This window comes from Epinephelus moara, chromosome 21, assembly GCF_006386435.1.
Source record: "Epinephelus moara isolate mb chromosome 21, YSFRI_EMoa_1.0, whole genome shotgun sequence".
Lineage (NCBI taxonomy): Eukaryota > Metazoa > Chordata > Actinopteri > Perciformes > Serranidae > Epinephelus > Epinephelus moara.
The window spans coordinates 14,806,743-14,827,889 of NC_065526.1; the positions used below are offsets into that span (position 1 = coordinate 14,806,743).

General features: G+C 42.6%; 1 protein-coding gene and 1 long non-coding RNA gene across 5 annotated transcripts in view; one reads left to right on the top strand and one right to left on the bottom strand.

Annotated features, from left to right (window-relative positions):
* kcnn1a (potassium intermediate/small conductance calcium-activated channel, subfamily N, member 1a) overlaps nucleotides 1-21,147 on the top strand; it is an 85,233-nt gene that overhangs the window by 43,883 nt on the left and 20,203 nt on the right. For all 4 annotated transcript variants that reach the window (XM_050032397.1, XM_050032394.1, XM_050032393.1 and 1 more), the window contains exons 2-4: nucleotides 3,840-4,313; nucleotides 10,274-10,369; nucleotides 12,263-12,681. In XM_050032397.1, coding sequence (XP_049888354.1) covers nucleotides 3,924-4,313; nucleotides 10,274-10,369; nucleotides 12,263-12,681 — 905 coding nt within the window. In that variant the 5' untranslated portion in view covers nucleotides 3,840-3,923. The remainder of the gene's footprint in view (nucleotides 1-3,839; nucleotides 4,314-10,273; nucleotides 10,370-12,262; nucleotides 12,682-21,147) is intronic.
* LOC126382500 (uncharacterized) lies at nucleotides 12,537-17,383 on the bottom strand. The gene is made up of 3 exons (XR_007569066.1): nucleotides 17,261-17,383; nucleotides 15,517-15,688; nucleotides 12,537-12,672 (listed from the first exon to the last, which is right to left on the bottom strand). It is a non-coding gene; the product is annotated as an uncharacterized LOC126382500 (long non-coding RNA).

The following is a 21,147-nucleotide window of genomic DNA, read 5'->3' on the forward strand; positions in this document are numbered from 1 at the left end:
CTACCACAACAAAGTACAGGGAAGCTCAGATTGCATCAAACGCAGAGTTAGCGTGACTTCATTCTTTGATCAGGACGCCATTAAGGCATAGACACGCCAAACCATTATCAAAGAACTAGCAGTGTGGAAAGCCTCACATTGCCTGTGTCTCGGCCAGAAAGTTGCACATGAACACACCACAAAGACTACAGCCAACAGCCAACCAGCACGTACGTTATGCACCTGCTTGAGAGGAAATAACTCTCCACCCCAGCAGAAGGTCGTAGTCTGTATTCGTCATTCAAAAAGGGAAACAGGAAAACCGTCTTATCGCTATTTACCCAGTTAGCACATTAACAACACGATCAAATGTTGAAAGAACAAAGCATATTTCCAATAGAAAAAAAAAACAGCATTAGAAGATTCTGCTAAAGAACTCAGTGACTAAAGAAAAATAATCTTATCTTTTGTTCAAGGTTTATTTGAGCTCACATCCTCGGACTTAAGCAATTTGTTTACTTTCCTCAGTTCCGTTTCTCTTCCGGTGTGCTGAGCTTATCTGACAATCGGAGCACTTTCATTAACCAACAGACTCTGCCGTTGCTGATTCAACATGTTGAATTGGCTGAAAAAAAAGCAGACAAGGGTCGACAAGGGCCGACGGTAGGGGACACACGAGGGCAACTAGGGCGACAGACGATCACTGACAGCCCAATAGTGACCCACGGCCGACTGTCGGCTTAGTGTGTCAGGGCCTTTACTCCACTATATCTTCACATAGCAAGTAGTTTGCTGCTATCTTGTAATTCTGAATGTTGTATACAGCACCTTTAAGGACCTTGCGGTTATTTTCATTAGCAGAACTGAAATGAAATTGCAAAATTCAGCACACTCTGTTCTATTTTCATCTTCAAATACAGAACAACATCCTGACCACTATTGCCATATCAGCATCTATTTCTGCAGTATTTCCTGTCATTCAAACCTAAAGTTCACTCACTGCACAGTCTTCAAAAGTGTAGAGGGGTCCTAATGGCACAGATTAAAAAGCAATTTAATACAGAAAAGGGGATTAGAAACACTATGGGCTGCACTAATCCTTAACCTTTAGTCCTGTTCTCATGGAGCCACAATATGCGCAAGACGATAGCATCACAGGACTGGAGTTAGTAAATTTCCATTAGGGCCGCCCTTCTTTATTCCCACCAGCACATTTAAAGGCATTAGGCATGCTTTGTCAAGGCTAATAAAAAGGGCCAGCAGTACTATCACACACCCCCGACTTGTTTCGGAAAAAGCACTGTTCCATGTGAAGTTTTCATAACCCATTATGATAATCTGCCCGAGTCTCTGAAGGGCAGGGGATAGACAGGCAGATAGATGCTTCTGGGGTGACTGCTCTACAGCCTCTGCATGGATTGAACATTTTCTGTCTCCGTAACCGGGACAGAAACTCACTCCTATCTGCCAAGAAGAGCGGAAACGATAGACGGCTCAATGCAGCAAGAGAAGAGTCTACACGGCATCGTTCCAGAAAAGAAAAATAGTAGCATTATGTGCAGGTGATAAAGAAGTAAAGTAAGAAAAAAAGTTAAATATATATTCTCTCCTATTGCTGTGAAATTAGAAATTATATACACAATGTAATATTTATTGGTAGGGCATGTGTATATGCACCTGTGCTTTTCTGCTTGCCCCTAAGTTGCCCCTAACCTTCAACAGACACTATGTACAGTACACTGTCCTTGGTGTTTCAAAGGAAATGGGTTCCCTTGTTTTCCTCTTAAAATAGTGGGAATCTCGCATTTAGTCTCTGTGGTACGCCTGATTTGAGAAGGTCCACATTCCGTTCTCTTCCTCTTATCTCTGCAGGGGAAGAGTGTTTCTCTGATAGGAAACAGGGTCACGCCAAGCATTAATCATTCATATCTAAATTTGTGCAGTGCAAAGATTCAATTTTCTGCACTTTGTAGGGTCCACTATTGGTTATATGGCTTTATTTATACATCAAAGTCCATTCATTATTTATTTGTTTTTCAGCCATCCAATTTTTATGCCATTTTCTTTAAGGAAATGCCAGAAACATACAGACAGATAAAGGAACTTTTCAACTGTTGTAGTTTAACTGTAAAACTGTGATTAGCATGTTTTTCATATCACAGGCTTGAACTTAAATGAAAGCAATTATGCTCATTTTCACGTTCATACTTCAGTTTCAGTAGAACGACTAGAACATTTTTACATGCTTTAATTGTCAAATCAAAAAAATATTCTGATACTTTCTGTGCTGGAACACCTGTATTCACCCTCTGTCTGAGAAGGCCATTTTAGCACCTATCTTCATAACCCTTTATAACAGACATACCACGGATGGCCTTGGAGAATCATTGTTTGCATGATCCTGTTTAAATAGCAAGAGCAATCATTCTTTTTTTCAGCAGAGAGCCAAGGCTTCTGTCTTCCTCGCCATCATGTCATGACCTTATGTTACTTTACCTCACGTGCCGTACAAACGTGGTATTTCGAAGTAATTACGCCAAAGTTTCCCCAGGAATCTCCCCGTAATGGCTGTGGGAGAGCATTGTTTCCATAATCCTGCATGTACCAATCTAAAATAAAAACTGTAACAACTGGAAGATTTGTTCTCTTTGCAGCAGAGAGCTAAGGCTTCTTTCGTCCGTGTCATCACACTTGGGATGACGTTATTGCGCTATGTTACATGTGGTGCAAAACGCATGGTGGCACCAGGGGGATGGATGATGAATCTATCACAACACCTTTGCACTCTGCCCATAAAAATGAGCATATCTCAAAAACTAAACAATCTACATAGTTCAAATAACTTACGGATTGTTAAGAAATGTTTTTTTTATGCTCATAAATTTAAAAATCTTTTGGATCAACATGTTATGTGTTTTTATTTTGTAAAAAGACCTTAAAAAGATTGTTGGGATATAAATAAATTATTTAAAATACTCCAAGAAATGACATCATAATGATCAGAAATTCGGACCATTAGTGTTGCAGAATTCAAAGGGTTAAGGCCCCCTCCTGAAAAAGCCCATGGTCGGCATTGCTGGGTCTTCCTTATCTCTGCATCTCTGCACCATCATTGCAGCTGGTGAATCGCTGTAACGGAGAATAACTGCACTTTTGACCATGAAAACCACCACCAAAAGCCTCTTAACACAGCTGGACATGTTCTAGCAGGGATATGATCCAAAATCGACACCAGCAACCAAGATTACCTGTTTCCCTGTCGTTAGCATGTAACTACATGCAGCACTGTACACGACATAATGCAGTTGCGTGCCATTTTAAGAAATCTGGCACACTATGACGTCATACTGTAGCCAAAGTATTAAAAAACTGTTGGAAATGGAGTGTTAAAATCAGTAGGAAGATTACTTCTACATTTGTTTACCCCGTTATTTGACACTTTGGCCACATTAAAATGAGCGTCCTTCATTGTGACACCGGGCTATATAGAAGACACAAAATACAGAAAAGCATGTAGGTCTCCTTTAAAATGAACAACCCCATCTCTGTTAGCTGCTCTCAGTCTATGCTTCTCAGAAGAAGAAGAGTATTTGGGACTTTCAGACAATAACTGTTGATATTTTGGTTCATACTGTATGTTTGGCCACATGTCCTGCTGAGCACTAAATCTGTCTGCTTTTATAACCAAAATTGTTTTGCAAGATCCTTCCCTCTCTGTGCCCTCTCCAGAGCCACAGAGATGTAACTCCCACATCAATGCTCTATTTAAAACCTGTATGTGTCTCTTCAACCTACTGTCAGTTTTTACACCTTTTTTGTTGTGATAGTATTGTATTTATCACTCTTCTTCCCGTTCACAGGCCACTACTGAGCAGAAGAAGCTGAGCCATGCTGGATCCAAGCCCTCCCTCTCCGAGAGCAGTGGCCGACTCCCTCAGATAGCCATGAACACCTGCAAGTACAATGGCGGAGTGGTGAGACCACTAGTGGGCAGCCTGGCGTCCTCGTCGCGCCGCAACCTCGCGGAGCTCGACTCGGAGACGCAGCCCTTGCAGACGCTGCACAGCTCTGGCCTGGAGGTGGTGGTGTCCAAGGGCAACGGCGGCGAAGACCCCAGCAAGGCGTCCAACGAGAGCTTGGTCAGGGAGGGCAGCGGGCGTGGCGGAGGCAGGGCGCCGCAGAAGAAGAACAGGGACATTGGCTACAAGCTCGGCCACCGGAGGGCGCTGTTTGAGAAGCGGAAGCGGCTCAGCGACTACGCACTCATCTTCGGGATGTTTGGGATTGTTGTCATGGTGACAGAGACGGAACTGTCATGGGGGGTTTACACTAAGGTGGGTTGTGCATGTGTGTGATGCATGAGTGGGAGCTTTGTGTGTTGTCACTGCCTTTGTTAATTTTTGATTTGTGTGGGGTTCGCAGCTGTCACATTTATGAAGAGTGATTATTAGCACAGACACTGACATACATTATCTAACAAAGGTGATGGGAATATTGCACAAATACAAGTCACAAGGAGTGTCATGTGATCTATACTATGACTAACAGTCTATTTATTGGATAAAATGGAATATTTTTTTAATCAGTAATTTCTTGCCTGCTTTTGTTACTAGTTCTTTATTTTCTCAAATATCCAGTTTTTCATTATTGGCATCAGATCGGAGTTTAGCCAAAGGATTGGTTCCACTACTGGTGCCATTGTGGCTGTCTGTCGTTCTCTGTGAAGCCAGCATCTGAAATCACTAGCTCACAGCAGGGGAGGGAGATGGAGAGGGGGATAGCAGAGGAAAGGGGATGAAGAGAGATAGATATGTAGAGACTTAGGCAGAGCAGGAGAGATAAAGACAAGTAGAGATGAAGAGAAAGGTCAAAAGGAATAAAAGATGGGAATGCCATTCCAGATGCCCAACAGCGTCTTTTACTTTAGCAGATCAGAGTAAAGACGACACAGCATACAGTGGGAACATGTGGGACTCTTGACCAAGGACATCAGCAGGGCAGTTTGGTGTCAGGGTCATGGTGACCAGGTCACCACCCCTTGACCTGTTGTTGTCCTTCTCTTTCAGCCGATCACTTCTGCTGTGTCAGGGTATATCGAGAAGAATAGCGTTCACTCAGTGCAGTCAGAGCAGCTTCTACCACAATATTTACAAGGCTGTTTACTTGGGAGCTGACATTGCAGTGCACTGCAGTATATAATAGGTCACAGAGCAGGTGTCTTTCATCTTGGGAAATAAGACCACTTTTTTACCTGTATGTTAGTGAAAACTGAACAGGACTGAAAACACATAAGTGGTTTTGCATGTTTGAGCCCATTAACTACAAATTGTGTATATTTAATCTAAGCATCATCGATTACTTTGGGTCCAAATCCCACATGAAGAACAGGATTTTGACTTACAGCATTATAAAGTTGATATTGCTATCATGTTAGCTAGGGGTGCACCGAAATGAAAATTTGTGGCCGAAGCCGAATAATATTAAACGCTTGGCCGAATACCGAGTAGTGAATACTGAATGCCGTTGTTTAGTTTTTCATTAGTTTTTGCAGATGAACCCCCTCGAGATTAGTGTTGTCACGGTACCACAATTGGGACCCATGGTACGATAACAGTGAAAGTATCACGGTTCTGAGTAGTATCAGGATACCACAGCGAAAATGAGGCAGATGTGCCTTTTGTCATTTATAAAAAGATAAATCACTTTTCTATAATACATCAATGATATTTCAATGGAATAAATTACTTACTGACTTATTCATACTTCAAAAACGGCATCAATAAGTGATTAACATAGCGGGGATCAAAATAAAATAAATAGGCTAAATGAAATAAAAATCAACCAGCCACCCTCCTCCCCTGACAAGTCCCTTCATAAGTAAAGGACAGTCCCTAAAGTGCGGTGAGGTTTGTGGACCAAGAAATGTGAACGGCTCGTTTCTCCTCTGATACGCCCCATACTGTGTGCCGCCATGGCTCGGCTGTTCAGGTACTTTTGGGCAGTCATGACAACAAGTTATTCACCTGGAGCCGGACTTCTCCGTTGCCGGTAAGCCGTTATCATGCGCCACCGTATTTGACAGGAATACGTATTTCTGTCTGTGTCTGTGACCCCGCGTTCAACCCACAACCAGCGGGATTCACCGTTTTGTTTCTGCTGCTGGTTGAAACCTGTACTCACACAGCGTGCTGAATGATTTATTTTGCCCGCACAAAACTATTTTTAGTCGCAAATGCGAGTGTGGTGACGGACGTATTAAAATATCGCCACACTGCCAACATTTTACTCCGTCCGTCACCGCACACTGTTTGATTGCGTTATCAAAACATGCCGCCATTATTCGGCCTTGCTTTTCACTTATTCCACTGAATACCGAATGTGTGTTTTTTTGCAATATTCGGCCGAATATATTCGGTTACTGAATATTCGGTGCATCCCTAATGTCAGCAGCTGCCGCTTTACACGTACAGCATTAGCATTAATTTGGAGTCATGCCTCTGGCTACCTGACGAATGTAAGTCCAATATTTATACTTGTTTGAGCGCTGTTTTGGTCCTCACTAACTTGTGAGAAAAGTAGGTTTGTCTTTAGCTTACTACATGTAATGCTATATTCATAAGCTAGTTGGTAACTTTGTGTTTAATGGCTAGTCCCTAACTTACTCTGTTCACTTGCTAGTTGCTAACTTTTGCCAGGCAAATAAGGAGAAAAGAGACATGTCTCTGTTTTAGCATCATACTCTTTTGCTTGTTCAGTAACTAGGCTAGTTGCTACCTTTGTTTGTTCACTGGCTAGTTGCCAACTTTGGCTGATCCCTGGTTAGTTGCTAATTTTGTTTGTTCACTAGTTAGTTGCTAACTTTGGCTGTTCACTTGCTAGTTGCAAACTTTGGCTGTTCTCTGGCTAATTGCTAATTTTGTCTGTTCTCTTGCTAGTTTCTAACTTTGTTCCCTGTATAATTGCTAACTTTGTTTGTTCACTGGCTAGTTGCTAACTTTTTCTGTTCTCTGACTAGATGCTAACTGTGTTTATTCCCTGGCTAGTTGCTTCCTTTGTTCCCTGACTAGTTGCTAACTTTTTTGTTCCCTGACTAGTTGCTAACTTTGGCTGTTCACTAGTTAGTTGCTGTTGCTTTTGTTTACGAGCTTGTTGCTAATTTTGTTTGTTCACTAGCTAGTTGCAAACTTTGTCTGTTCTCTGGCTAGTTGCTAACTTTGGCTGTTCGCTGGCTAGTTGCTATCTCTGTTTGTCCACCACTGGCGAGTTGCTAATTTTGTCTGTTCTCTGGCTAGTTGCTAACTTTTTTGTTCCCTGACTAGTTGCTAGCTTTATTTGTTCTCTGGCTAGTTGCTAATTTTGTCTGATCTCTGGCTAGTTGCTGACTTTGTTTGTTTCCTGACTAGTTGCTAGCTTTATTTGTTCTCTGGCTAGTTGCTAATTTTGTCTGTTCTCTGGCCAGTTGCTAACTTTTTTGTTCCCTGACTAGTTGCTAGCTTTATTTGTTCTCTGGCTAGTTGCTAATTTTGTCTGATCTCTGGCTAGTTGCTAATTTTGTCTGATCTCTGGCTAGTTGCTGACTTTGTTTGTTCCCTGACTAGTTGCTAACTTTGGCTGTTAACTAGTTAGTTGCTGTTGCTTTTGTTTACAAGCTAGTTGCTAATTTTGCTTGTTCACTAGCTAGTTGCAAACTTTTTCTGTTCTCTGGCTAGTTGCTAATTTTGTCTGTTCACTGGCTAGTTGCTATCTTTGTTTGTCCATTGGCGAGTTGCTAATTTTGTCTGTTCTCTGGCTAGTTGCTAATTTTGTCTGTTCACTGGCTAGTTGCTATTTTTGTTTGTCCACTGGCTAGTCGCTAATTTTGTCTGTTCTCCAGGTAGTTGCTAACTTTGTCTGTTCTCTGGCTATATGCTAATTTTGTTTGTTCACTAGTTAGTTGCTAACTTTGTGTGTTCTCTGGCTAGTTGCTAACTTTGTGTGTTCTCTGGCTAGTTGCTAAGTGTAGGCCCCTAGAAGAGTTGTAAAATTGTTGACAGGACACCTTGAACAACCAAACAAAAAAGTTGCGGGCTGTATAACTATAGCAAGAACTGAAAGATGCTAAAATGCACATTAGAGTGATAGTTCTCTGAGGGTTCGTCCAAGCACGTGACCCGTTTCACTTCTCAACTTTATTGTGCAACTTTAACATTATTACAGATCATTGTATAAAGAGTAACACAAGGTTATGCAGTTATTCTCTACCTTTCAAGCCACCACTGGTTTTCATTTATTTCACTGTGATGAGTGATATTTGAAGGCTGTACAGCTGGGACAAGATGTTTTATAATATTGAGACACACTGCTACATCAGTGGGTGGTGGTCGTGCTAATACTTTGTTCTCAAACCACCAAAGAACAAGAGAGTTTCTGTGTCTTTTCACTGAACATCACAACTTCCTGCTGTAGGGAAATGAGCTTTGTGATTGTAAAATGTCCTTTAATGTGAATACTGTGTCACCTTTATTTTGTTGTCAGTTACATTATTGTCCCATGGTGCTGTCGCTGTGAGAAAGGGCTATTTTCAGAAATGTCGTATGTCGGCTGTCAACTGGGACAAATCTCTAGGCACATAAAAGCTTTTGATATGCTTTGAAAAATCATCAGCATTAATGTAAAGAACATCTGTAGGTAATGGGCTAAAACCTGCAAAACCACTGGTATGTTCCTTTCACAAGAGAGATTTTTTCCCATTTGTGTCTGTCAGATCTATTTGCGTTTTTGAATATGTTTTAGATTACACATCGCTGCGTGTGTGTGTGTGTGTGTGTGTGTGTCTGTGCGATATAGAAAGTCAGCGTGGTAATCTATAGGATGATTTATGGGGTTTTAAGAAAGTCAATAGGTTTGTCTGTGACTTACTGAGCCGGGTTTAGTCCATTCATCAAGCTGACCTCAGCTTAAATGGAAATGACCTCCCATCTCTGAGTGGCACGGCGGCACCCCCTCCCACATCAGACAGGTAGCATGTGCTGCAGGATGGTCCATTTTCCATCTCACGTCACATCGCGCAGCAGACACTTGAGGCTCAGCCAAGGTTCTGTGAGCCCTGAAGGATAGAAGCACGTTAAGAGGCAGTGAGCACTGGGACTGAAAAATCCTTGAACCTCTGGCAGGTGGATTAATTGGTTTACTCAATGTTATTTCACCAGGGACTTCTCAAAACAATTTCAGACATTAGAATGTCTTGAGAACATGTCGTCGACCTGAGGGGCAAAGCAATCTAGTTGATAGCTAAAAATACATTCTGTAATATGGACCACCAAAGGACGGAGTAATATTGAGCAGCTCTCACTGTCATCACACACTGACGATTATGAACGATATTTCCACTTGTCGTTCTTGTCATTTGTTGTCGCCGTTGTTATTATAATAACCCTGCGATCATTAGCCTGCTGCAGAGCGGCCTTTTTACACCATGGCTGTTAAATTGATTCATCAAATGGCATTTTCCCAACATTAGGGGGGGGGGGGGGAGTACAGGTTCTCATTTCCTAGATATATTGCCCCCCCACACACCACATGCACACACACACAAACAAACACAACACTGCAGCACTAGCATCCAGCTGGCCTATTTATCACCAGCAACGCACACTGTGGTGGCCCCCCTGCTAATGCTAGCCTTGCCTTTTCTGCACCTACCATTAAATGGAAAGTCCCCCCTGTTAGTGCTGGGCTTTGATTAATTGGTAGTTTAGATGGCGGGGAACAGCGTCCATAGATAATATCAGGCTGCACCTACACCTGCAGCTGCATTGTTTAGCAACATCCTGACTGCGCTGTTTGTGTGTAAAACCCCATTATCTGGTCTCAGTTAGACGTTTAAGCTAATAAGTACTATGTCTGCAAGAATGTGTGTCCACTTGTGTGTGTATGTGTGTGTGTAGCTGTATATACCTTAGCGGGCCTATACTTAATGTGTATGCATGTGTTCATATTTATTTCTGCTCCTCATCTTAGCCAACATCAGAAGCATTTGTTTTCAATGTAACTCAACACTTCAGATTCAAAATTCTGAGTAAGCAAACAGTAAAGACACTTAGCTTTCACTTGAATGTGCTCGGCTACCTCATTTCACCTCGTTGCTAAGCAGTAACATACAACTCAGAAATCCTTGGTTGTATCAGGACAAGTCAGTATTGCCATCTGTTGAGTCTAGATATACAATGAATACAAGAAACAGTTTGTTATGTGTATATAAGATGTGATTGTTTGTATTAATTGTGTCTTTTTTCCTCTCTTTCTCTCACCATAGGAATCTTCATACTCATTTGCACTGAAATGCCTTATCAGCCTTTCCACTGTTATATTGCTTGGTCTTATAATAATGTACCATGCCCGGGAAATCCAGGTGAGTCTACCACATAAAAAATAACATTATTTTTATTCATTATACCATTAGCTTTTGGTATCAGTGTTGTGAAGATGATAATTGTTACGCAGAGGATTTTATTATTTATAAGTAAATGTATATATTATATAATAATGATAATATACACAGTGCATTTATGATTAACATTTACTAGATTTTAAAATATGGTACACAAATACATGTATTTAATTGAATGTAATGACACAGTTACAGCATTCAAGGCATATTGTTTAATTAGAAAGCTTTAACACTGGTTATACAAAGAAATTTCTTTTTCTTATCATTAAAGCTGGAGTATGCAATTTTCTGGAGAGGGCAAAAAAAAAAAAAAGTGAGACATGAAAATACACCCTTCTCCTGCAGCTCTCCCTCTCTGTCCGAATCCCCTCCCACTAGACACGCATGAGCATATGTACGCACTTCATATAATGACCCAGTGATCCGCACATATTGATTTATTCAATGTTATTTAATTGTAGAACTCTCTATTTCTTTATCAGACCACAAATGAGACAAGAATTAGCAAGCTATCCCACAGTCCCTCCGTCTCGCTCCCTGCCACTGTGGACTGCTTCGCCAGTGGGAGGGCGGGCAGTGGTCCAGGGACTGACCTTCAGTTGACTGCTGTAGCAACTCAAATTCAGTGATCACAGCGGGCTGGTGGCCAGTGGAAGCACCAGGTCTAACCTGTGTAATGGCAGCAACAGAGTCTTGGAGTCGGAGCAGTCTGGTCCCCCCAGTGCTGGCTGAGTTTGAATTGCTGTAGCTGCTGGCTGGAGGTCTGTTTCCAGGACTTCTGCCTGCCGTTCTCCCAGCAAAGTGGCCTGTAGTGGTGGGGAGTGAGGCGGAGGACACACTGTGATTCGAGGCTCTAGTTAGCTATATGAATATGAACTTGAAGCCGCAGCAATGAGCCTTTAGCAACATCTTCTCTCCATCTCTGAAACTCTTCGCCGATGTTGACACGTTGTTTAGTTGCTTGCTGTGCAACTGAAGGCGTAACCTTAGTTATGTGCACTTATTTCATTTATTGTCTGGCTTTCTTTTAAACTCTCTTTTTGATAAGCCAGTCTTCTGTTTTTGGGACACTTTACATTGTAAACTGTTGTTGCCAATGCTGGAAAAGCAACTTTTTCTGCAAGATTTTCCACCATTTAATCAGGCTTTCACCATCTGAAGGGACGTGCACATGCATCTACATTTGCAAAACAGCCAGTAGAACGTAATCTCTCTGAAACAACCTGTGATTGGCCAAAGTCTCCTGTCATGGGGTAGATTTTCTTAAGCCTAAAAACAGAGCCAAGAGGAAGTGCAGAAGTCCAGTTTTCTCTCTTATGGGATTTTTGCCCAATGACACCAAAATTAAACTGCCTATCCCAGCTTTAAGTAGCCATTAACAATAAATATAACACATGATGCAATGAAGCTGTCGACCAAACTTCTTGCATGTTATGAGGTTTTCTTTGCAGCCTTTTATTGCATCTCAGTTTATGTTGTTTTTTTTTGTTTTATTCTGCTGTATCTGAGCTGCATCAGACTTACCACATTTGTATTAAATTAAATATCCAAATCTTGGTTTATGGCTATAGCATTACAACAAATGCAAAATTTCTAGATGTCTTCTCCTTCATTTCATATATATTTTAATCTAACTCAGCATGACTTCTTCAGACCTTGACTAGAATTTCAAAAAAAAAAATCTGTGGATTGATTTAAATAATGTATGTCTCACAGTCTAACTTTGTATTGATAAAAACTTTGGAGGTGTAAGGGGTTGAAGAGCATGGGAAAACTGTAGAAAACACCAAACTATAACAAGTAAAAACAAACTAAACTAAACTAAAGTCCTTGTGTTTGTCTGTTTTTCTTCAGCTGTTTATGGTCGACAATGGTGCGGACGATTGGAGGATAGCCATGACGTATGAGCGGATCTTCTTCATCGTGCTGGAGCTGCTGGTGTGTGCCATTCATCCCATCCCGGGCCAGTACGTCTTCACCTGGACGGCGCGGCTGGCCTTTACCTACACGCCGTCGGTGGCCGACGCTGACGTGGACATCATCCTCTCCATCCCCATGTTCCTGAGACTCTACCTGATAGGCAGGGTCATGTTACTCCACAGCAAGCTGTTCACGGACGCTTCGTCTCGCAGCATCGGCGCCCTCAACAAGATCAACTTCAACACACGCTTTGTCATGAAGACCCTCATGACCATCTGTCCGGGAACTGTTCTGCTGGTGTTCAGTATATCCTCCTGGATCATTGCTGCATGGACTGTGCGCGTCTGTGAGAGGTAAACACAGGGTTGTGAATAATGGATGTTGCTGGGGACAGATTGAAAAACAAAATGGCTGATGCACATTCACGCGTTGTGGATTACTAGACACCTTTCTTTCTTCACTCTCGTCTCTGTTTCGTCCCAGGCTTCTCAGTGTTACCTTGTTCTCAGTCACTCAGCTGCACTGGTCCAAAGAATTGAGTGGAATCATCAGGATAGGTTACATATAAATACTGTACACATGTGTACAGGAAGTCATATTACATGCTACTCCACTACTGTTTAAAAACGATTCATTAACTCAGCAATCGCTCCACGACTCCCCATTGCTATTTTAGATGGCTTGTCCATAATTCATGAGTGTCTAATTGTTTGTTTGCTGAATGGTTTGTTTTGGTAATGCAGAGCAGCCCCCAGGATCCCCTAACCCGTTTTCTCCCCAAAACTGCGCATCGGGCTTTGTCTCAAGGGGCAGCAACGATTCTCACTGAAAATGAGAGGCAGGGAGAAATGAAAAGCTTTTTTTTTTCCTGTCTCGTTTTGCATTTGCATAGGGAAATGAGATGTTAATGCCAGCTTTGATGTTTCAAAGTCATTTGTGCGTAGTTGGAGTGGAAGGGGAACTTGAGTAGGGTGGGTGGAGAGTGGAAGATCTATAGCAGCGGTTCTTGTCAGACCCAATATGATACCGTACACATGCTGCAGTGTAAAAGTCAAGCATCAGCTCAGACAAAGGCTGTCAGCCAGGCCCTGACTACAGATGCTCCATGTCCTCCTGCAGCTCACTTCGCCTGCTTTTTACTAAGTACCTCCCCTCCCTCCCCCTCTCCTCTTAACTCCCCTCCCCGCTCCCTGTGTTAACGCCTGTCACTAACCACCCCTCCTCGCACGCCCAACCCTGGATCCTCTCGGACCCTCAGCAGCTCCAGCTGTGGGGTGGTGGGTTTAAACCTCACAGGGTGAACCAGCAGTAAAAAGAACAGCTGACCTTTGACACCAGCTCCTCTGGAACACAGCGAGGTGTAACTGGCATCACCACATGTTAAAAACAACAGCCCAGTCTGTATACCGTCAGTAATACCTCGATACAGTCCATTTCAGCAGGTTTATGGAATTCATATTTTGGGATTTTAATGGCGACACACTCATTCACTTTCTCGCTTTCCTGTTACCAGCCTTAAAGGGACAGTTCACCCCAAAACCAAAAATACATATTTTCCTCTTACCTATTGTGCTGTTTATCAATCTACACTGTTTTAGTGTGAGTTGCCGAGTGTTGGAGACATTGTCCGTAGAGATGTCGACCTTCTCTTGAATATAATGGAACTAGATGGCACTCAGCTTGTGGTGCTCAAAGCGCCAGAAAATACATTTGAAAAACTCAACAGCAATGTCTCTTTCCAGAAATCATGACTCAGTTACTCAAGATAATCCACAGACCTAGTTGTGAGCAGTTTCATGTAGGAATTATTTTCTTTCTACTGAACTACATCTGCCAATTGTATCACCGCGTAGAAGGAAGGGTGCATCAAGCGTGCATAGCTCACCTTGCATCTTTATTCTGCACATCGATACAGTTGGCACGTGTATTTCAGTAGAAAGAAAATAGTTCCTACATGAAACTGCTCCCAACAAGGTCTGTGGATTATCTTGGGTAAGCGGGTCATGAGATGTTTCTGTTGAGTTTTTCTGTGTATTTTTTTTGGCAAGTTGAGCACTACAAGCCAAGTGTCATCTAGTTCCATTATATTCAAGAGAAGGTCGACAATGTCTCCAGCACTTGGCAACTCACACCAAAACAATCTAGATTGATAAATAGCACTACAGGTAAAAGGAAAAATATGTATTTTGGATATTAGGGTGAACTGTCCCTTTCAAGATAAACAGTAGTTTCATATCTTAGGAAAGATGCTAATTAGCTTTCTTACTGAGAGTTACAAGATTAGATCGATACTACTCTTTATGTCTGTACGTTAAATCAGGAACCAGCAGCGGGTTAGCTTAGCTTAGCACAAAGACATTAAACCAGTAGAAACTCGATGAAGTTACTGATCCCAGACCAGATATAGTATGGCGTGTAGCCGCCTGTAAAACAGCAAGTTGTTGTTTTTACACTTGTGTGGAATGAGAAAAGATATAAAGTGTTAATTGGTAAGTTGTAGAGGATTTTGTTACCTTTGTAAAGAGCCAGGATTGTTGTTTCAAGTCTTTATGCTAAGCTAAGGTAACTGCTCGCTAGCTCTAGCTACATTCAGCTACGGTAGAAGCATGAGAGTAGTACTGATCTTCTCATCAAAGTCTCAGAAGGAAAGCAAATAAGTGTTTTTCCTAAAATGTCGAACGATCCTTTTGAATGTAATAGTGAACTTTGATATTATTGTCATTGGTGGGTCTTTAGTATCTCATTATCTAAAACAGGAATTCCATCAGAAAAAACTACGAGAATGAATATCTGACTTTGCACGTCCCTAATCCAACAGAATGACGGGGTCAATTCAGAGATCTGACCCTACACTGATGGTTAGATGGGATGCACAGAATCTCAAACAGAGTCTTGGATTTCTCACACACATGCTCTGTGACACACACTTTCCATGAGCAGTGCATGCCGTTAGGTTTTTGGTTTCAGTTTCAGGATAACATGTGTGTGTTCAGATGGGTGGATTCGTGTGTTACTACGGATGGGTGCGAGCATGCACATGTAGCCGTGTGTGCAGTGCGTGCATGTGTGTGTGTGTTTGTATAATGTTTTGTTGTACTTTCTATTTCCCCACTATGCTGCTCCATAGGGATACCATGTGAGTCCTCGTTCTCTAGCCGTGGAAAAAAACCAAACCCAAAGCAACTTACCATTTTTGCACCGAGCTGGCGCCACTGCTGCCCTGAGCGGGGTTGGAGGGTGGGGTGGTAGTGGGGAGAAGGGGCAGCCCCTCTAAAACAATTACCCGATGATCCTTTCCAAACTCAGTATGGCAAAGGAGGATTAGGCAGGCCCTCTAGTTGACGTGAACGTGGCACCATCCTGCTAAGAAAACAGGCTTTTAGTGGCTATAGGAGCACAGCAGAGACCAACGGTGTGAGCAGCACTTTGAAGCAAGCGTCTCTTTGCTAACTATCGTGTGTTAGGCCGGTAGGGGCCGGAGGAGAAGGAGGAGGTGGAGGAGGAGGAGGAGGAGGAGGAGGAGGAGGAAATTTGTGCTAAAGTGGAGCAGCTCCTTCAAGTCACCTTCATGAATGTGCCAGAGGGCAATTTGTCTTTTCTCATTTTTTTCCTCTCCCTCTCCTTATGCAATTGTTATAGATCCATATTGCACAAAAAGTCTTTTTAGCAGTGACTCCAAAGATTTGTCGAGGAGCAAAAGCCTTTCTGTTCTTTGTGTTCACACATTACCATCCCATTATGTGTCTCCCTTCACAAAATTAATTGAACAGTGTTGTAATGGTTTTCCACAGACTTTTGTTGCTTCTGCCCCAAAGATTTTGCTCTAGAGGTGAAGACAGTTTGTCTCCTTTAGCCAAAGGAAGGTTTGCAAGGAGAGGACAAATGTCAAGCCTTTCTGTGTACTAGGTAATGTCATATTGGTCTGGGTTGTGTCTTACTATCTATTTAATCGGCATCTTTATGAGTAGTGTTACTCAGTTCAAAGCGACGCAGGTAAATGAGGGCATTGCTTTCCATTGTTGCACCGTTTTCTTAAATTTAGACACTCTTGAAGGAGGAGTTTGTCTTGCGCTGAATGCAGTGTCTCCAGTTTTTGTTTACACCCATGAACTGAATGTCCTCATCCCCCTTCGTCCCCTCCTCTGGTAAACATCGAAACAGCATGCAAGTTTTCATGTTTACTTATCAACCCCATCATTTTGAGAGAAAAAAAAAACAAAGTGGAGAAAAAAAAGAGGCGCTTGTTTCCCAAAGTGCTGTGTGTGACTTTTGTATCTTCTGTTAAACGCGCCGTTACACTGTCACATTGACCACGCTCCTGAGCCAATCAAAGGGCAGTACGGTGTGAGATTGGACGAGCACGGAGTCTACCTGGAAAATGCCTAGATGGGGGGAATGAAAGACACACAACCAGGAGGGGGGGGCAGAGAGGGATGGAGGGGTGGAGGGAGGGTGAAGTTGGGAGGGATGCTAATGTTACAGTAGATGGATTTAACGCTGGTCACTGGCCCGTTTTCTGTTCTTTTTTGATACAGCCCATCTTCAGAGCTAACCTACCTCAACTAAGCTCCTTAACTAAGCTCTTTTGGCTTCTCCCTCACTACCATAAGGCTCCCTCCCTCTCTCTCTTACTCCTGACTGATCCTTTGCAGATCTCCTACTGTACCCATCTAACGTGGCATGCTTTGCAGTTTTTCCTCATCTCTCCCCACTACTGATTCCTCGTCCCTTTGCCTTCCCTTATCCATAACAAGCAGGCCTAATCCGGCCAGAACTCAGTTACACACTTGCATGCATGCCTTGCCTGCCTCCCTGGTCTCCCGCTCCTTTTTCTCTTTAACTGTTATCTAATTCTCTTCCTCTCCTGTTCTAACTCTGTTATCTGAAAGAAAACGCTCTATTTCGAGGCAATGTGAGACTGCTGTTTCTCACCTCGCTTTCTCCGGTGAGGACCCGTAGGCAAGCTCTCAGAAAGTTTAGCTGACTTTCCCTCAGAGCTCAGAGCGCAGCACTGGATTATCAGGCTTGAGTTACTAGTCAGCTACGCCCACACCCAAGGTCTGACATCTAGATTGTGTCATCGCTTAGCCACAAGATACAAACAGCGGCAGCCAAGAACAGACTGTCCGAATGTCTAACCGAAGAAACACACACCAGTGCAACCTGAACTTTCTCACACCAACCGCAGGTTTACATAAAATATTCAGGTAGATTTTACAACTTTACAGTTTCCAGGCTAAGAGTGAAACAGCACTGACACATATTCAACAAAGGACGCTTTTCCTTTTAGTCTCTTACTAGATTAAAATTCAGAATGCTTGTTCTCCTGGCTGAATGGACGATGACAACTTTGAAACGTATCCATTTTTTCAAAGCATTTGTGTCCACACATGCTGGCATCGATCTGAAAGACACTGAAGAACAAACTGATGCTCCCGTCCAACTCTCAATGTGCCTAACAGTGGTACCCAAGAATCACAAAGTGAACTGTCTGCACAGTTTGCCGCGCATCAATCGAAGTGTCTAATGCACCTCTCCCATAACCTGAATCATTCACGAGACTATCTTAAAAATGAACATCTCTTCCACAAAGCCGGATGGATTTTATGTAAATTGTTGCAACCTCAAGGACAGGCGGATTCTCTATGGTTTGATGACTTGATCTGATAATTTCTTTTTAAACTATGCACGCTCTGCAGGCATAGTATTGATTGCAGCCTATGGCAAAGTCATATACAGAGCCTGCAAAGCATGTGGAAGTTGTAATCAGCCGTGATAAGATCCGCGCTGAAGATCATGAGCCGAAGCAGAGCTGTTCTTTGTTCAAAGACAGGTGGTAGTAGCTTAAAGTAAAAGGTTCCTTCAGATGTTACTGTTATTGTTGTAAAACTGCAGTAGTGTTTTTGCTTACTTGTGAGTAACGCATTGCCTCAAGCTTGTAGGCGAATCACCCCTTACCTCAAGTAAAATCTATTATCTGTTAATATTAGAACTAAGATAAAGCTTCAGTTGCTTTACTAAAGGATTGAAGAGAAAGAAAGTAGTCAAAGTAGACTTAGGCTCAATCCCAATTCCATCCCTTAGCCCTCCCCCTTAGCCCTACCCCTTAGTTTTGCGCGTTCACGTGAGGGGAAGGGGTATCCCAATTCTCCTGTGGATCGAGGGCGAGTGCCAAGGGCTAGGGCCAAATAGCCCTTAAAACGAAGATTTTCCCGGACCACACTAGCAACCAAGGGATACATGGAATTTTCCCACAATTAAGTGCGAACACCGGCAAAATGGCGCAACGAGCAGCCAAAGTGAGCTATAAATGTATACACGAATGTTTACACATGTTTAGGTAAGCTCGTTAGCTAACGTTAGCGTTGATTAGTTCGGTTAACGTTAAATACAACAAAACGTCTATTTACAGCCAATCCATACATACCAAAAACTGGTCCATCACCACTTGTATGCGTCGAAGATATCTTCTCCTCCTTTGATTTCTGCGACTTGTGGACAGCCGCAGAAATAACACTAAAACCCAAGCAATGGACATTACAACGTTTGCAGACGGCATTTTGAATGTTTGTGATAAACACTTATCACCTCTGCTGATGTAGCAGCCAGCTAGCAACAACGTTTGATGACATAGCGGTAATCGAGTGCTGTCCCATTTCTTAGGGGAATATCTTCACCCCTAGCCCTTGGCGCACTGTTTTGAGGGGCAAGGGGTAGACGAAGGGGTAGGGGTAAAAATGAGAATTGGGATTGAGCCTTAGAAACAACTTGATATTTTGCTACTTAGTTTGTTTGCGAATACTTTGTTCTATTTCAACTGTTTCGGGTAATGTTAGTTAAATTATTTCAAGGCCACTAGTTGATACCTTTTAGTTGCTCTAATATAAGGCTTGTTCGAGCTGAACTGTGCCTCATCTGGAAAATAGACAAGATCAGGCGGCTGCAGCAAGGGACGGTGACAATTAACTGCCGTCAGGTCTCACAGTTTGGCAGCAAAGACGTTCTATTTCCAATCGCCTTTAAAGAATGAACAAGAAGTCACAGAAATATTTGCATCCTGTTAGATCTACCTGTAGGCTACCAAGATATGTTTGGTTACAGATTAAACCTTCATTCTTCGTCCTTCAATCTAACGTTAAATATTACACAGAAAATTAGGATTTTACAAAATGTGGGGTTTGTCTTGAAAGAGCCGGTGTTTCCCATCATGCACTGAGTCTTGTGGTTGATGGAGAACAACTGCGGCGCCTGGCATCCACCTCGATCTCGTGAGGTTATCATTGCCCAAGTGTGCATGACATAAGCGCAAGAACGGAACAAGTCGGACATAAATCTAACCATCTAACCAGCATTTTGCAGCAATTGGCAGTGATTGATTCTGCACAGGCTTGGCTCATCTCGAACGAGCCTTATATTAAGGTACTGTGGTTTCCTGTATGCTTTTTTCTAACAAAGTTCGAGCAGTGAAAATAAATTGTTGCTATAAACCTTTATGCACTAGTACAGTACAGTATCATGTACCCTGCACGTATCAATCAGTACACAAACAGCTAATAAAGAATCAGACAAACGAACCTAAGCTGACAGAATCCTTTCATCCCTCGTCTCTGCTCTCAGACGAAAGCTTAAAAACCATGAAAGCTTTTTGGGCAGGCATCTTGTGGGGCAACTGAATGTGGGCTGAGTTTAAGAAGAAAGTCTGCAATCTCATGGGTTCTAATGAGCAAGCAGTACCTTAAAGCCAAACTTGATGTTGTGGGCAGAAGTAGGTATTTTTTGGAGTGTATTGGGAAGACTGGGAACATGAAAGAAAATGCTGAGGTGTACTTACTTGGCAGTGGAGGTGGAGTGGTGATGGTGTTTCAAAGTTTGTCGTGTCCCCTGAAGGTTGGAGTTTGCAGCAAGGTAAACTTAAACATCACTGGGTATGGGATGGATGCCCTGAGCATATAATATCCAGAAGGAAAACCTTTTTTTTTTAAAGATTACACGTGGACTGGTGTGAGCTTGTTTACAGGGACTGGGATACCAGAACTCACTGTTGAGTTTTCTAAAGGTGTCTCCAGTCTAATTCACTGAAACATTTGTAACAGGACACTCGCTATCTGATAACCCCAGAGACATAACCACACTCCAGCACTGTAACATTAAGATTAAGGGCTTCGTGAGCAGAGCTTCCTGTCTGGTGGCCTTATAGATTAAGAAGGACAGAAAAGGCCTGACTTTGTGAAGTGCTCAGCTTAGATATGAAAGTTTGCAAGGGTAGTGCCACAAGACTGTTTCAAGGGCTTACGTGAGCTGACGTCTTTGACTTCATTATATCTAATAGGATGACTTGCAGGAAATCTCACTAGTTATGTCAGTGTTGCAGACTCTTTGGAAGTTCTCATCCAGCGTCTTTAAAATGGATGAGATTCGCAAACACACACACTTGATCATTTCTGGCAATGAAGGCCCGAAGCCTGCCTCGCTGCGAAATCTGCAAGTCAGCTAATCCAAGCAGGTCTTTACTTTTGGATTCACAACTTAGTTGGTTGACAGCAATACATTATGTATAATTCATTATTAAAGTGCAGTCGTATCGGTGCAGTAAAATCATTTAATTCTTTGCAACCAGTATACAGTGCAAAGGCTCATTAAGTCACTCTTGATCTAAAGTTGATATCTGGTTTCTGCAGCACAGCAGGCCTCTCTCTTGGTTTGTATTTTGTTATTTGGCTAAAGTACAATTACCACACACCTTGTGAGACCGCCAGTCCTCAATGTTTGATTATCAGACGAGGGGTCATCGTGACATTGAGCCCCCCCCCCCCCCCCCC